This window comes from Barbatula barbatula (genome assembly GCF_947034865.1).
Source record: "Barbatula barbatula genome assembly, chromosome: 24".
NCBI classification, from domain to species: domain Eukaryota; kingdom Metazoa; phylum Chordata; class Actinopteri; order Cypriniformes; family Nemacheilidae; genus Barbatula; species Barbatula barbatula.
The window spans coordinates 11116003-11134418 of record NC_136787.1 but is presented as its reverse complement, the minus strand read 5'-3'; the positions used below and the strand labels follow the sequence as shown (position 1 = coordinate 11134418).

The following is an 18416-nucleotide window of genomic DNA, read 5'->3' as shown; positions in this document are numbered from 1 at the left end:
TTAAACTCTTATTATTTAATTATATTAAACCAACAAGAATATAGTGCAAAGAAAAGGCAAATATTTTAAATTATTTCAATTGCATTTAAAACTGTAATTTAACGAATTATATTAGACCAAACAAGAATATAGTTCTATAGTAAAAAATCTTTCTATTCACTCACACGCGTGCGCACACACCATATACAAGTCACCCACCATATACATCAACTGAGAGCCTCTGTTTCATTCACAAATACTTGCGAAATGAAAGAATAACGCACTGTAGCTTTAAGAGTTTTTTTTGTGGATTTTAAAGGCTGCGGGGACGAACTCTGTGCACTAGACACCTGTTAAGTGCGGATTAAACCATTTAAAACACCAACAGACTCTGATAACACTGAAGGTAAGACATTTAAACCGACTGTTAAAATCTATGTGGGAGATTATGGCTGTTATCATTTGCTTTGACGATTGTTTTGCGTTACATAGAGCTAGTTTGATTTTGCCAGAGCCGCGCGTGTTTTTAATTTCTGTAACGTTATATCCGAATAAGCAAGGACTATTATGTTTAAGTTGTTTAACTGCATGCACTTAAATAAGGTCACTAAAACTAATGATTATGGCAAATACTTTTCGGGGAATGAGGCGGAATAACGCTAACAAATGACCTTATTTATGTGCTTTTGTAGTACGTGTTGTACGCAGGTCCGAGTATGAGCGCGCAGAACGAACGAAGTGGTCACGGACTTCAGTCTCACAGGTATGACAAACATTGAACCAAATGTTTTAAAACCATAGAAGAGGGGGAGGAAGAGGAGGGAGAGATAAGTGAGACGGGGAGATCGTTATTACATATATATAATGTATACAAAATTACAAAGTATTAGTTGTAGATAAAGGCAGTAGGCTAATGAAATCATATCACATGTCACATCTTTAATAGATGATCTCAATTCTAAATTTTCCACTTAAACTATTATCTTGCCATTACGGGTAAAATGCATTATTTTCCGATATTATTGCATGTAACAAAATTTAGATTCTCTGAAGAATTTAAGAACGGTTCCAAGACCGCTGCTTTCTCTCTCTCTCCCTCTCTCCCTCTCTCTCTCCGTCTGCTGCAGCTGAACGCTTTCTTGCACCAAAAGAATTTGCATGTGACAGTATTACAGAGCAAGGAATATTTGGGATTATCTTGAAATGAAGTGTGATACTGCACAATAGGTTTATAAAGCAACTGCACTTCAGAAAATACTTTTTCTTTATTAAAAAATTACATTGTATAAATCTGGATCAGACAGGTGACCTATGTGGTTTCGTAAGGTGTTGAAGATTTGAGAGAGCTTAGATTCAAAATCACAAAGAACATGAATCACAAATCCCTTAAACACTAGTGTGTTGTTTTACAAAGACCCAAGAATGTCTGATTACCAAAAGGTGGCTTTATACTTTTCATATGTATCCACTTGCGCAAATCTTTTCGCTTGTGAAGCTAAATAAATAATCATATTGCCAAAGTCCATTGGTTCCAGAAACTGGATTAGCGTCCGTCCACATTCACTCTCGTCACTCAAATCCTGTCTCAATAAACACAGTGTTTGAGAGATCACTGTTAACTATTTCTGCATTTGTACTCCGTCCTAACCTGTTTCACGTGGCTCCATGCTAGTTTCTAATCCCAAAATACTCCATAATTCACATTTTTACTCCCACGCATCCATTCATCCACTAACAGCGGCGGAAGGGACGCAATGAGAACAACCAGAAAATCAAAACAATGGACTGTCCTAACACTTCCATGTGATAAGAGGCTCAGCTATTTTTAAAACCTTTTTTTACTAAAAGGTCAAACGAGATTTGAACGTTTTCCATGGACTCGTTCTCTTTTGAAACTCCAGAGATATTACTTTTTGCTCTAACTTGAAAGAGAAAAATCCACTGCGGATTTAAGTAGGAAGTCAGCATCTCACACTGGACATCCGAACAGAATTTGAATAAGATACGGCATTATAATGAATCTATCTACAAACTGATCTTTTGGTTTGCATAAATCTGGTCTTAGTCCATCAATTGAGTTGCGGACAAAGAGCAGTAAGATGTGTGACGTGTTGGACATATCGCGTGCTCGCTCAGACAGCACATCCAGCACTGCGTCTCAGTCTACTTCAGGACGAATGATACTGCGTCAGCGGATCGCTCAGCTGCTCACATGTCTGGAAGATCTCAGCTCGGACGATGAAGCAAATGAGGAAGTTTCCCGCACGCTGGATGAAGCCTTTCATCTCTGTGGGAGATACACAAACAAAGAGTCTTTCAGGTGTCTGGATGCACAGATGTGAAAAATCCTGAACATCTGATTTTCTGCCTCCGATCTGTATCTCTTGCTGTGTACTTTGTGATGTTCAATGATAATGTCAGCATTACGTTTATCCTCATTTGAATGTCCCAAGAGTTTAGATTTATCTGTTAGTAGTAATGCATTTAGAGATTTTGGAGACAAAGTCACAATGAGATTTAAAATGAAGATGACATTACTGACTCTTGAAATTTTAAAACATGCAGTAAAATACCGTAATGGCAGAACTGTATAATAGACTCACATTTGTGGAAAATTCTGTCATAATTGATTCACTCTCATGCCTTTCTATATATGAATCTTTTTTTTCTGTGGAGCACAAAAGAAGATTCTGAGAAATGTCTCAGAATGTCCGGTTTTGTATCCACACAATGAAAGTCAATGGGGGTCGAAGTTGTTTGGTTACAAACATTCTTCAAAATAAATTTTGTGTAGTCATACAGGTTTGGAATGACATGCGAGTGAGTAAATGATTTTAATTTATCAATGAACTATCCCCTTTGTTATACAGTAGTGATTCAAAGTGTGAAATTTGTCATTTAGGCCTCCAGGCAAATTCTTGCATGTAATAAAAATATGAAGTTTTCATACTTTCACACAGCTATAACTATATTGAGTACATATTTACATTTGATTTATTCACCCATGCTGTTATGTTTCCTCTCTTTTCTTTTGTTCAGGCTGCACATGGTCACCTGGAATGTTGGCACGGCAGAGCCGCCAGCTGATGTGCGATCATTACTGCAGCTCGACTCACACCTGACCACTGACCTCTATGTGATTGGGTGAGTTACTGTGAGTTCCTTAGACACAGTCACTGCCTGTTTAGATACTTACATAGTTACATAATTCAAGTAATTGTAAGTAAGTCATGAAATTGTCTTAAAGGGGTTTTAAATTATTTAAAAATTAACATTGACACTTAACAATAAAATACACTTTCTTGACTCCAAAACCATCAAAATAAAATACAGCTTTAGTACTAAAAATACAAAAACTGAAAAATCAACATGACTATAAACATGACTAAAAACGATAACAAGTTTAATAATTTAAGATGCAAGGTTAAGAAAACAAAAATAAATCGAAAGGACAAATTCAAATTAAAAGAAAAAACAAATTCTACATTTAATTTCAATAATAAAGTAAGCAGATGTGTTTGTGTTGCAGGCTACAGGAAGTGAATGCCGCTCCGGTCAGATATGTATCTGACCTCATATATGAGGATTCATGGAGTCGCCTTCTCATGGACACACTGGCACCAAACGGTTATGTCAAGGTAAAGCTCTACAAAGATTCAGGAAGGAGTGCAAGTGTTGATGAGTGTCTTTAAATGTGTTTCATGCAGTTGCAACAGCTAGCCACAATGGAGAACCGGAGAGCAGGATGATGAACTGTCTGCTCATTAAGCCTGTTGAGCTTCATTGTTCAACGCAGGCCAATGAAAACACTAGAGGCTTTGTTTCACACCAGAGAATTTAAGTAACGCAACCACACGTTTAATCCGTGCCCCCCCCCAATTTTTCCTTTCATAACTAATTGGCTCTGAGTTTAAAGACATTCATAAATATTTCAGGAATTTCCTGCATACAAATAGGCCACTGTACACTCAGTGTTTGTGTGTTTTTATTTAAATAACAGTCGACAACAAATGCTTGTTATTTCTTTTATCACAATAATGACAAGCACAATCGATCTTTGCTCCTCTCAGGTGACGTCGGTAAGGATGCAGGGTTTGCTGTTGTTATTGTTTGCAAAGCAGGTCCACCTTCCCTTCATCAGAGATATTCAAAGCACATACACCCGCACAGGACTGTTTGGATACTGGGTATGTGACAGTGTTTACATTCTGAAACTTTGCAGACAATTTAGAACTCATTGGTTTTAATTTGGAAACACAAAACTAAATACTTTTTCTATACATGAACTGAGAATATATTAACTCATTGAATACACATTTGAGAACATATAGTATAGAATAATAATATGTTACAATTGCTGCTTTTCATACATTAAAAATATAAGCACTTGGGTCCAATATTGGAAATATATTATTTATTATATTGCCTTATATTTTATGCATTATATTCCCATATACAGCAAAGGAAAAAAGTAAGACCAATTCAAAAGTATTTTTGAAAACAAGTTCACATTCACTTTTAAGCAATACAACAGTTATATTTGCACATATTTTAGACTTATAATAATGAAATACATTTAAAATGGTTTTCCTCAGGGCAATAAAGGTGGTGTCTCTGTACGTTTCTCATTCTACGGTCACTTGCTGTGTTTTCTGAACTGTCATCTGGCTGCTCATATGAACTACGCCTTGCAACGCATGGATGAGTTTGAGTACATACTGGACACGCAAGATTTTGATCTTTACAACACGCCGCACGTGCTTGACCACAAGTCAGTACAAACTCCTGACTTGAATGCAGATATGCTTTGAAAATGCATAAAATGTGGTCCTCATATTTTTCTGTTGCCTTACTCTGTGACCTTCTGTTAGGGTAGTCTTCTGGTTTGGTGATCTGAACTTTCGTATTGCTGATCACGGGATGCACTTCCTCCGCTCCTCGATCAACAACGGCCGCTTTAATCTGCTGTGGGGAAAAGATCAGGTCAGGCAAAAGCACATACATCACACATTTACCACCGCATACATACAGATTTTATATCTCAAAACAACTCATTTAATCTTTATTTATAACAAAATAACAATTTAATGAACAAAATAAATGAAATTCATCCATCAATTTTTTGGCACAGAAAAGCATCAAAAGTAAAGCCTATTCTAAATAGTAGACAGAAAGACTGTGACACACAATGCAATATATTTAGCTCAGTCTTGCCAAAGTACATTTACATTTAGTCATTTAGCAGACGCATTTATCCAAAGCGACTTACAAAGAGTTCGGGGAGCAATAAGCGATATACAATTAATTATAAAGCGTTAATAGACGATAGTTCTTTCTTGTTGTAAATAGATTCTGTTTTCCCCAAAATTGTTGTGTTTAGTCTTTTACTATTTTGGCTCTTAGTTGACAATGATGAAGAAGAATGAACCTTTACTTCAAGAATTCGAAGAAGGACCTTTGTGTTTCAAGCCAACATTCAAATTCGACCGTTTTTCCGAGACATATGATACAAGGTACATCCACACAATCCAAAAACAATTCAAGCACACTATTCTCTGTGTATGAACCTAGAGACTTGGATCGCCACTTTATGACATCGTACCCATTTTATTGAAATTGACGATCATTCTTTCTCCACACAGAGCACAGAGGACAATGTTTGGCTTTACGTAAGACAGAACAATTGTGTTTGTTGCATGGTTGTATTGTCTTCCTTTACTTACCATCACATCCAAACCCAGTATACTCTCCCTTTAAATCTTTAGTAAATATTTCAATCATTTTTTTACAAATGTAATTGTGCATTTGTATGTTGTAGCTTGTCCACGTTGTTAAGGTCTCTGGATGAGTTCATAAGATATTGCAGAAAGGAATTTGCATTTTCAATCAAATGCCTCAGATGAGGTCTTCTGCATAAAAAAAGATGGGAGTCTTTTTCGGAAAGCTGGCATCTCTATTTTCATGGTCAAATTCTGAGCTGTTTGTAGAATTGTGTTTTACTGTGTCTGTAATGTTGCAGTTTATGTCTCAAACAGGATGAGAGATTGTTTTCGTGTAATAGATAGAGGAGCGTGCCAGCAATGCTGAGGTCATGGGTTTGAATCCCATCAAAATTTGTATACTGACAAAATACATAACTTTTCAGAAATGAAATGGATCATTGTTATGAGAGCAAAATGTTACAGAATAACGTTAAATGTAAAAAAAAACTTATTTACAGTATTTACGCAAATTTACAAGATAGCCAGGTGGGTTTTACAGGGAAAACCCGTAAATTGACAATTTCCGTTTTTTAAACAAGATCTTTTTTACAGTTTATTTTGAAAATATAAAATTTCAGAACAAGACAACATATTAACAAGAAAAATGGGGAAAACAGTATAATATATATCCTTATATCCTATCATTTTACGGTATATATACGTTTTTTATGGAATTTATTTTTACAGTGTTGATGTGATGTATCACATGTTTTCTAAAGAGTATGATGTAGACTGAGTATACAAATTTCTTCCTCCATCTCTCCATCCATCCACCCCATCTACCAGAGCCTTCACCTTTAACATGACCACACACACAGTCTCTGGAGTTCTTTAATAACACAAATGCTGTCAGTGTGTCAGTGGTCTTGGAGAGCTGCCAGCATGTTACTGATCACTGCATGTCACTCTCTGCTTTTATGTGTGTAGATAGAATGCACAGCTCTCTCCGATTGGCTGCTGTTTGATGTATTTCTATATTGCTTTCTGTTTTTAATGTCAGATTAAACGATATCCACATATTTTCGGTATCTTCAAGTGTATTCAGAATGCAGTGTATACAGATTGAGTCTAATATGTAACATTTTTAAGTTAACTGTAAATGTGTTTAAAAGAAAGCGGTTTGCATACTGATCACAATGCAAAGTACTCGTATGACAACAATGCAGACTCTACTTCCGTTTGAAACACACGATTTGATCGATTTTTTAAACATCAGGCTCTATATTGTATACAAAACACTATACGCAGTGAAAAGTATACGTAGGGAGTATTCTGTTTTAAACGTAGCAAACTGTAACTTTAAACTTTAATAAGAGTCTTTGTTTTCTGTTTTGGCTCAATGTTTAGCGGTAAGAAGCGAAAGCCGGCCTGGACGGATCGGATATTGTGGAGAATAAAGTCCAAAGCTATTGAAAATGATGGGAGCGGATCAATAGCATCGTCAGCAGATGATGAAGATGATGAATACCTGGTTAAAGTGATTCAGGACATGTACACCTGTGATGTCTCGTACGGGATCAGTGACCACAAACCCGTCATAGGGACCTTCCGTCTGGAGGTAAGAATGATGTACTGCCATGCTGTATCATAACACACCAAAAACCACATGTTGACATTTTGACAAGCACATTGATATTTTGGTCAATTTTATTGGGAAAAGAAAGACTTACGTATTTTAAAAGGTTATTGAAAATACTTGTTGTGGACAACTTATAAGCTTACAGACATAAAATAAAAGTCCCAAAACTTCATAATTTTGATACTTTGAAAACTTGTGGGGTGTTTAAGAGTCTGTTCGTCTATTTTATTTCACTTTCTTCCAGAATATTGAATTAATGACAGACAGTGTGAATGTTCAGTCAAATGGTTTGCAATGCAGTTTATTCCGACATGACTTAAGCAAATATAGCAAAATACATCGATAAGGTTGATGATTGTTGGTTTGAATGTAGATGAGAAAGAAGGTGGACACACCTCTCGTCACACTGACCGCAGAGGGACTCTGGAGCGCAGATGAAGATGCCACACTCACCTACACCATCATGGAAACCTTTGAAGCCTCAACATGGGACTGGATTGGACTTTACAAGGTGAGACAGAGAGAGAGGTTGATGGATGAACAAAACCATTGAAAGAGACAAAAAGGAGATGGGTATCATGAAGCAGGTCACTAACCAGAGGTGATTTATATCTCTGTGTGCAGATTGGCTTCAGAAGTCCTTCAGATTACATCAGTTTCGCTTGGGTCAAAGATGATGAAGTGACTGCCAATGGGGAAGTCGTGACGGTACGGTGGACTAATGCACTGAAAAGGAGCTGATGATGATATTACTGATGTTACAAATACATTAATAGTGTTGATGTTATGCCAGTATACATTAACTTTCCATTATTATAGAGAACCAGGATTTTTTCAAGCCTACAAAATTCATGAAAATGAATCTTAAAAGATGATGTCAGTTTTATTGTAATTCTGTATTCTCAGGACAAAAAAGGATAAGATTTCTCTTTGTAATGGGCATCTTTATACATTATTTTTAAATGGTAAAAAAAATCATAATGGCATATTGGTCCAGTTGCTGTTACTGCATTTATTGGATCATCTTTGACCTCTTGGGAAATATGACATGGGGTATGTTTTTTCTTCAAGATCATTATTAGTAAGGATGAGCTCCCCCTGCTGGCAGGGGACTATGTGCTTGGATACTACAGCAGCAACATGCAGAGCCTCATTGCTTCAAGTCCGACTTTCCAGGTGGGTTTTCCCTCTCTCTCTTCTCTTTCCCACACATGCATCTCCATACATGAGACTTATTAACCAATTGAACCACCTGCGGTTTTCTTCTTCCAGATTCTCCAGTCTGAGCGAGCTATGATGGAGGGTCTGATTCCAGAGAACATCAACGGATTTGAGAAGTAACTCAGTATTGCTGATCTGCCGAACATAATGCTCACCAAACATTACAACATAAATCTGATTTGGAATCAGCTTTCGGTTGGTTTTTAAATGTAAATGATTTAGGAACAGCTGTTTACAACTGTCTCTCAGGCTTAAAAACTCTTGAAATGCAACGGATAGTTTTCTCCCTCCTCAAATTGCTGAAATCTGTTGAATCTTTAGCTCATAGTGCACATGTTGCACTATATTAATGGAATATGAATCATTTTGAAGCCACATTTATACATGGTCGTTGTCCTTTCAAAACCCTGGATGTCCAAATTCACAGTTTTTTAGAAAACACTGTACTTTTTAAATGATTAAATACTGTGTAGGCAAGCACTTTTTAATACTGCTTATTGGTTAGATATTGACAAAAACTCAGTGTCAGACATAAAGGGTGACTGATAATAATGATTTATATCAATCAATAAAAATCATGAAATATGGAGATACGAGGTTTCTGCAGGACATCAAGGATATCAGTTTAAGATTACCAAAGCTTATCACTTAGGGGTTTTCTTATCAGAATGAACTTTATTCTGTGGTAGCAAGTGAATGCTGGTTTTGGATAAGGGGAGGCTGTGGTAAATCCCATCCTGTACCAGTAGTATGGTTAACCTTAAACATTTATTCAATTATACTAATAAATTAGAAACATACTGTTTATTAAATAGCAGAATAATTTTACAGCGATACACCTTTTACAGAGTTGATCAGACCTGCTCAAAACCATAAGTTTTATCTGTTTATCTTTAATCTGTATTTCTGAAACAGCTTTATTTGGTTAATGTTATATTTAGTGTAAATGTATTCTGTTAATGCAAGTCGTTTTGACCCCTTATAATTTACATTACTTTCATTAAAATGTTTCCGAAGCTCATAAACACAATATTGTAATGTCTGAATATTTAATTCACTCAATATTGCTCTCTATTTTCGTCTGTCATTTTTTCTCCAAGGTTCCCTTCATTTACTCCAGGGGGCGCTGCTTGCTTTCCTATTCTCATGTTTGTATAACGTTTCAACAGTCTAAGATATGCACACAGGGTTTTACAGCACCTAACAATGTACAGTACTCAGCACGGCAGATATTGTGTGGTTTTCCCTCTAGGAGCATTTTCATGGATAATTATAGCTATAAATCAGTCTGAAACACTCTAGTAGGAGGTCACACCACGTCCAAACCAGAACAAAGAACACAATGTGAGTCAGAGCCAGTGATCATGAGCTATAAAACAATGCCACTGGAGCTACTCGTTCTTGTGCAGATAGTAAATCTATACTTCGGATAGTAGACCTAGAAAACATCTATAGGGTCTGTTTTTCTAGACGGACAAAGTTCGACTAGAACTTGTCATTTACTTGTCATTTAACAGGCCAAATCTGCTCAATCTACACATTCATAGGACACAAAAGGTTTTAGTATATTACAAAAAGGTGCGTTAATCATTAAAAGAGAAAATAAATGGGTTTAACATGACTGATGGACTTAAAATAAAATTGTAAATGTATTTTACATTATTGTTTTGTGGCTTTCATTTTCTTTGTCCACTCACACCTGGGTGTACACATCACAGTTGGCTTTGTAATGTTTATTTGACCGCCGATGCTGCTGTTCCTAGGAGGCAATAAACTCCACTATAAGGATATGAATGTCTTCAATATTGATATACTGTTTTATAAGCATGTAAAAGCTTGGGCTGGGAGCTCCGACAAAATGAAAGTGCTGCGATAAATAAAACTGAGGCAATTTAATTAAAAGCATTAAAGACAAAAAGGCGATAATTAGAGTAATTAGGTGGGAATTTTGTCTCCTGTTCTATCATACCAGACGCTTAAACCTCACACTGCAAAAGAGGAAAGTCTTCCCAGGGGAGGACACTAAGCAATACGGACACGGGAGATTCATATTCCTTAACACATCCAACTGGCCCATGATGTCACCAGAGCCGTAAAACTTTTTAATGGCCCACTAAATCAGAATCATGGATTGGAGGCATTTGAGGCTAAAGCGAAGACACGGAAGAGAGGGGAAGCGAATATAAAGGAAATGACCTTCATGATGTCATAATGAAAGTGATATCTAAAAGGCCCGATGTGCATGTTCAGAATAGCACATTAAAAGCTCTCCATGGTTGGTTTTATGATGCAATGTAAAAAAAATAGCATTTGGTTTGTACAAAATATTGTTCGAAACATTCTTTAAAGTCCCCATGATATTAAAATGGGAAGTTTGAGGCTTTCAGCATGAGCATGTTCCCAAGGATATTCTTAAATGATCCAACACACTGACAAGCTTCATATTTTGAAGATAGTGTTTAAGCATTCAAAACGTACAAAACGTCCACTTCCACAAAACTTGATCAACGGCTTCTCATCAAAATAAAAAAGCACTCTAGATTATGGAAAACGTACAGCCACTGCTATTGGCTACTTTATAAAGTCAGGAGCCACTGAATATCTTTCGCCCTATTTCAGAGGAGTATATGTCAATGCATTGAAGCACTGCGTCCACACCAGAGACGACGCAATGGGCCAACATTTGGGTAGGCGGACTTCAACATAATCTACTGTATTACAAATAAATAGTTTGTGGTTGGTACCAATACCTCTGAGGTACTAATACACTACTGTTCTTTTAAAACCTTGTATGTCCATAGTTGGTGAAGTTTACTGTTTTAATACTCGAAAACTACCTTTTATTTTTTGTGGCAACATTGTATGTGTAGCAATTTCAATAAGGCAACATAATAGAGCAATACCAGAGTTTGCTGGTGAATGTAAGCAGATGAATGTAAGGGATGCGTAACATTCTTTGAAATGATGCAGAGTCCAGCTCCATCTGCACAGTCTTCCGTTTCTATAATCAATGTCCTCATTAGCCAGAAGCAGAGCAACAAGAAATATTGAAAGAGAGAGACATTTTCATTCACAGTGTACACTGAAAGTGAGAACAGCCTTGACGGGACAAAAGCTATTCAAGTCAAAACTGAGTGTGAAACTCATATTCTTTTACTCTCTTACTTGAAAGAAATGACATGAACATACTGTATATTACAGACTATGCTACTCGCGGTTTGAAGATGATTTCAGCGCAAAAATATTCCAGAATTAGTCCAAGACTCTTGAAGGGAAGGAACCAGCCATATTAAAAAAACAATTGGCCGTATCTACCTGAGCTTAAAAAGTTACAGCTCTATATTTCTCATGGGTGTAAAGCTTGAGAGCAAGTTATTGCACTCTTAAAAAGGACCTGTAATCTGCTGAGTGAAAACAATTCCTCATGTAACCTGGGACTAACATGCAATACTGCTTTTATTAGGTAAATCACTGTTATTTGACCTCCGCCGCTACCGCAGGACATAAGACTACAAGTCTGAGATCAGTCCGTTGGGAGCTGAGAAGTGATTGGGTCCGGTAGTCTACAAGCGGACAAGAAAGACTTGTTTCTCTCAGAGGGAAAGAAAGAATATATCTAGCGAAAATTCTCATGAATAAAACAATGTAGGGAGAGGAATCTGAGTCATTCTTGTAAGGCCAGGTTCTGGTTGATTTCCACGGGGAGCAGACGTGAGGTTTATTAACTGCGCCTGTTCTCACCTGCTGAAACTGGACCTGGATGTAGAGCATGAAGGTGAGGAGCAGCTTGCACACGCCGCTGTGACTACAAACAGACAATCACGGTTTTGAACCGCAAACCTTCAGCGTGTTTCCTATAGAAGTCTCTGGAAATGAGATCTGTGAGTCTCTGCGTGTGTGCTCACACATACTTGTTTTCGGTGCATTTGATTTATTTAAGGGAAAGATTGAGCTTGTAGCTGCTATTTGAGCATTACTTGAATGTTAAAATGAACAAACTTCAGAATTTCACATTTTTTGCTGTGAAACATTATTGCTTTAACACTTCTATGCGAAGAGGTCACAGTGAACAGTTTTAACAAAAACAAAATGCATACTCTATCCTGACAAGGAGATCTGAAAATCTCTTCGAGAAATGTGCAAAAAAGTTCACATCTTAAAAATAATCTTGAAGGTTCTCATTGAGCATAAATTATTTTTATATTCCGTCAACTGGGGCATAAGAAAAATTTAAAATTTTTGTAAAGTACCGCATTTTTTAACACATTACAGAAATACATGAAAATCCTGTAAAATAATATATTAATTAAAAAATTAAATATTAAAATATTTATTTTTGTGTTTCAAAATGTGAAAAATATATTTTTTATCGAGCCTTGTTAGATGTGTTTTATGCATTTTCTTCATTGACCCCCTAAATAACCCCTTCATCCACCTCCACAGGTTCTCTATAAACCCCCCTGATCTATATTACTATAAATGCCTACTGCAGACTTCCAGAATCGAACCTCTCTGACTTCTATAGTTTTCATCAAATTCCAACATGAAATAGACACAGCAGGAACTATTGATTTATAAGTCACTATGAAGTTAATCTCACTCTAGCATCTTCTTCTATTTCAAGGTGCCGTTCTCCATCTCACCACTAGATGTCACTGCTGCAGTTTGGAAACAGTCAACAATATATTGAAGGCATGAGGGCCTTTAGAAAGCTTCCGTTCTTATAAACACCAAACTCTGCAGGCAACTTCATCCCTGCTTATTTATACCGAATTTGAGACTAAGGTGTGCTCTCTAATCTACGCACAAATTGGCTCCTGCTTCAAAGTTTTTAGTCCCGAGGCTAAATTGTATTGCGCTGAATAGAAATACAATCCTAATGCTGCAAATAAAATCAACAAATTATTTTCAGATTTAAGAAGTGACTCGAGATGGCCGGCGTATGAAAGTCTTAGTGTCTGTAATTGCAAGAAGGAGAAAAGAACAACGTTTTGTAGAAGATTTCAGTGTTGATGTTAGCAGAACACCCACATTTATATACCGAAAAGGAATCACATTTACATATGTTGGACATTCTTAAAGTCATTGCTCATTTAAGGCAGTCAATTTGTGTTTCCAGGGATCCAAACCCGCAACTTTGGCATTGTGAGGGCACCTTTCTACCAGAGCTATACGAGAACAGAAGTGAAAGAGTTGAGATGAGCAAATCGCCCACTTTACACAGGCTACCTTTGAACAAGCGTATTTTCATCAGACCACCGTCCGAGTTACACCGCCGTTAATATCTTGCTCAATTAAAATGCCTGCTGTGATTAGCCGGATCTCTTAAAAGGCACGTTGAGCCAAAGCGGTATTAGCAGGCTCATTGATTTCTGGCATAACCATCTTTCAGTCGGCTCATCAACGCCGGTAATCACGCAACTCAGGCCATTACAAACTACACGGCCGCCGCTAACCCCTGACCAGCCGGATAATCCATCACTGACATTTAAAACAAAAGGCTATCATCAGGTACAGCGGCCCAGGAGGAAGCAGAACAGCGTGCGGGACCGCAGTCAGGCTCTACTCCAAAAACAAAGATCTAACCCGGTAATGAAGACGTCAGCGCTAATTAAAACTCAGTAGAGAATTTGGCATGTTATGTTGTCCTAAAATGCCCCCTTATGAGTCATAATTACAAAAAGAATGATAAATTCCGGCGCTGAAGACAAAAAGGGTTTGATTTCACGGTTAAAATGATCTGTGCTAGTGTTTGAGAATGAAAGTCCAGAGAAATGACATATTCTCTCATCTAAGCGTTTTTCTTTAGTTCTTAAAAAATGATATTAATGTATTGATTATTCATATCTACATTGGTGCCAGAGGCCAGAAAATGCAGGCAAGGCAAAGCGAGTGAATGTTAACATTGGAAACATTAAGCCGAAGATGTAAGTCATTAAATGATGCTGAGTCAGGACACAGCAGAACAATGACTTATACTTCAGCAGATTACTCACTGTGCAAACATGCTAAATACCTTAAATATTAGTTTAATTTTACGTCATCATGAAAGAATACTTTACAGAATGTGACATTTTCCTGAGAAGATATTAAATAAGAAAAAACTGAAAGCAGGACTTGATGATGTCCATCTGGAATGGACTTATGTTAGCTTTTTCTTTCTGCCGATCATATACAAGATATTTTATATTAAAGGGACAGTTCACCCAAAAATAAAAAACAAAGACATTTGTAAAGCATTTTGCCCTAATGGTGGCCAAGAACTGTTTGGTTACAAGCATTCTCCCAAATATCTTTACCTGTGTTCATCAAAACACTGTGAACTGTTCCTTTAACAAGATGTGCTTCTGCCTTTACTCTGAAAGGAGAGGGAATGCAACAATTAATAGACAGTTTAATCGGACACATGCGCCTGGCCTGAAGTTAACTTCCGGGCTGTGTTTCATTATAATATAACAATTTACTAAATATTCGATTTTAATTGCTATACATTTGTATTAATATTTAAGTGTATATGAATTGTATTCAATTACATTAAAACTACTCACCAGTTAATGATTCTTTGCGGAGGTGTACTGGAAGTTACGTTTGGATCACATAATGTGTGTTTATGTTGTTACCCCTGAAACCGTCAATGTGTCCCGCTTTCCAAACGTAACTTCCAGTACACCTCCGCAAAGAATCATTAACTGGTGGGTAGTTTTAATGTAATTGAATCAAAAAAGTGTTTCTAAGTGCAATTTAAGCTTAGGAAACAAACGTTAAGGTACAGTTGATATCAGATTTAATGTTTTGGTTGTAAATATGCCATTTAATTGTGATTTTCCCAGCGATTTTAGAAATATTTGACGTCCAAGAACGGCAAGAAGACTGTGGTCTTGCAATGACTCAAAAAGCTGCACGGAGGCGTTACAAACATGGCCGCCGAGTGATAAGACTTCCATTAACTCACTTTGATTATATTTAGGGTTCATATTTCATGAATATTGTGTTCATGTGGGAAGATTATCTCGACAGACAAAACGTGCAAGTATTATACATGTTTGTTGATGGCAGAGCTTATGTTTTTGGGATAATACAAAAGTGTATGGAAAAACCTTTATTGACATCCTGTTGAGGGAACCAACGGGCCGCAAACTTTCAGGTTCGCCAGATATTAGATATGCAGGCTTGGTGATATCTGCCGAATAGTATATTTGTGTCAGAGGTGGAGCAAGTTATTGTTTTTTAATCAAAGATTACAAAAAATATATATATATTCTGTTATAAGTAAACGATCACAATACAACCATAAATACTAGGACGGTAAAAATCAATATAGCTTTCATGTAGACTTTTAACTTTAGTCAAAAGAAAATAGTTTTACTTACTTAAGTACTTAAATCTTTCTTTTTAGGCTTGATGACCAGGCTGGTAGCAACACTAGCTGTGATCGAATGAGAATAAGAAGGGACTGATGAGAGGTGTGAGGTGTGGAAGGCGGTTGTTTTTGAGTGAAGTCACATCAGCGAGAGCCAGGCTCAGCAGCGGGATCCGTGGGTGTAGCGAGGACACAATAAACGTCCTGCCATTTGACTCCAGCTGTTTTACCTTGTAACACACACACAACGTGACTTCACACAAATGAACGCTCCACACTCATCCATGCTGAATAGTAATGAGACTTGGAAACATCTTAATGTGTCCTTTTAAGCATCCACACTATAGATGTTTTTGAGAGGTGGAGATCACATTCGGCACCATAATGATAATTAATTTAGAATCGACTTAAAGGAACAGTTCACCCAAAAAAAAGGTAATGTCACCATTTATTCAACCTCAACCTGTGACTTTTGTTTTGTGAAACACAAAAGTATTTTTTTTAAATGTCCTGGTGGTTTTCTGTCCATACAATAGAAGTCAATGGGGGGCAATGTTTTTCAGTTACCAACATTCTTCAAAATGTCTTCTTTTTATAAGGTGATGTAAATTATAATTTGGGGTTAAACTATCCATCTAAAGTGTTCGCAAATTTATGTTATATGAAACAGTTGATTGTTACTGCTCATCTGCTCCTGCAAGCATCACATTGCTGTTTCTACTACTAAGCTTGACATATTTTCTTTTGGTCTGGCATCCATAAAACAACCCTGAAACTACATACGAACCATCTCCGAGGACCACAATCTCATAAAGACTTGAGGATGGGCTCCTTTGATTCCCCCTAGAAAATCCCGAAATTAACTCCCTAGTAACCACACTAGCTCTAAGCAGAGGTATCGGTAGTGTCCCAGGTTATGCCCCAAGGATGTGAACGAACGCAGACCTGGAGGGCTATAACTTAAAAGGCCCCAAACTTTCCTCTCCTGGGTCTCCATCCAATGGTCCCAAACTGCCCGCGGGGTTCAGAACAACCTACTGTGCTTATAAATATGAACCACTTCTTCTTAATGCAAAACCATATGAAACTGGCTCTTACAATGAGATTATATAATTATAATTATATAATTATTAGTTTTTTGTGTGTAGCTTAGGGTGTGCCCTTGCGCCCTCTATTGGCCAGCTGGTTGCGACTTACTTTCAGTCTGGTCACTTGGACTGAATGTGGGTCAGAGGGAAAGGTTATAAATGAACATTAAACTCCCACTGTTTTCCCCCATTACCCTTCCTTATTATCCATACAGTGTGGCTATACGTGGAGGATTCATATTGCTTCAGACAGATTCAAATGAAAGAGAGCTTTTTGCTCCTTTGATCAGGGTTATTCGCTCTCTTCTTTTCTTTGGGAGTAGTCAGAAGATTCGCCTGGCCCATCTTGAGCTGCAAGGATCTCATCAAGAAAACATCTAAGAGCTGTAATTATTCAATCCTGTCGCTCATTAAGAAATCTTACATTGAACAGTCTTCACAGAGCGAGACAAAAACGAACATAGAGAGTGGGAAAATTGGAAACAGGAGTGTTAAGAGAGTCACTGTATCCCATCGACTCTTCTGGAGTGAAAGTCGGTCCTGGAATTGTTAACCGTTTACTAATTGTTAGGGTATCACACCTATTTTCTACACAATGCAAGCACACAAAGCATGAAAGACGGCAACTTGTTGCTAAAGATCATTGTTATCATTGACTCATCTGTACTGTTACAAAACTGTCGGTGCTTTTGTGTCCTATTTGAGGGTGTGAAGCACGGTCCCCATTTACTGTAATTGCCTGAAAAAGAGCAACTTTCAGCAAAGTTCAACCCTTTTTAACGTTTGTGTATGGAGTCACAAACAAGTTTTTGTAAAAATAGACAGATAATAAATAAATAAAATTAATAAACAAAATTAATAAAAACAAATATCACACAGCTCTAATAATGTTTTTATTCTAAGAATAACAATGGAAAGATTATAGATAACTAAATAAATAATCAAATAATATAAAATATACACAAAGTTATAGTATTCAATTAATCATGGCGATTAATTATACTAATAAATAAAAAAAGAAATAAAATGATTGATAATATATTCAATAATTAAAAATAAAAAATTAATTTCACTGTATCAACAACAATGGATAGATGATATATATACACAAAAATTAATAATAATAATAATAATAATTTAATTATTAATAATAACTAAACAAATACGATTCAAATGTGATACATGAATACAGATTTTTTGTTACATTTATCCAAAAATAATTTTGAGCTATGTGCTAAAATTTTAAACATATAACACTATTTGGTCAAAGTACATTCTCTCCATTTGACCAATTTCTCAGAAGACTATAACTATGACTTATCTTCTCAACATGTTTATTGGATTTATACCATTGTTAATGTAAATAGAGTACACTCAACATATCTGGCAAAGAGCCAGATGTAATATTTGTTTGCGATTATACAAGT

The 18416-nt window shown here is 36.6% G+C and overlaps 1 protein-coding gene across 6 annotated transcripts; it reads left to right on the top strand.

Moving 5' to 3' along the window:
• The first annotated feature begins 227 nt into the window (after window positions 1-227).
• Window positions 228-10330, top strand: inpp5kb (inositol polyphosphate-5-phosphatase Kb). Of its 6 annotated transcripts, none has more exons than XM_079448055.1 (14): window positions 228-385; window positions 672-742; window positions 3019-3123; window positions 3509-3617; window positions 4050-4166; window positions 4575-4750; window positions 4851-4962; window positions 5383-5492; window positions 5622-5648; window positions 7089-7299; window positions 7694-7831; window positions 7945-8028; window positions 8392-8496; window positions 8593-10330. In XM_079448055.1, the coding sequence occupies exons 2-14, from the start codon at window positions 696-698 to the stop codon at window positions 8659-8661; spliced, it is 1410 nt and encodes a 469-aa protein (XP_079304181.1). In that variant the 5' UTR covers window positions 228-385; window positions 672-695; the 3' UTR covers window positions 8662-10330. The 6 variants fall into 6 exon arrangements, with proteins under 6 accessions (XP_079304181.1, XP_079304182.1, XP_079304179.1 ...); XM_079448053.1 differs by having other exon boundaries at window positions 382-582; XM_079448056.1 differs by lacking the exon at window positions 5622-5648.
• Window positions 10331-18416: the final 8086 nt, after the last annotated feature.

What these genes read in the sequence shown, in the direction of transcription:
- inpp5kb (XM_079448051.1), top strand. Translation starts at nt 2,079, where the DNA reads ATGTGTGACGTGTTGGACATATCGCGTGCTCGCTCAGACAGCACATCC. An exon ending in ACTGACCTCTATGTGATTGG is followed by an intron (nt 3,124 to 3,508) that starts GTGAGTTACTGT and finishes TTTGTGTTGCAG; the next exon opens with GCTACAGGAAGTGAATGCCG. An exon ending in AGGACAATGTTTGGCTTTAC is followed by an intron (nt 5,649 to 7,088) that starts GTAAGACAGAAC and finishes CTCAATGTTTAG; the next exon opens with CGGTAAGAAGCGAAAGCCGG.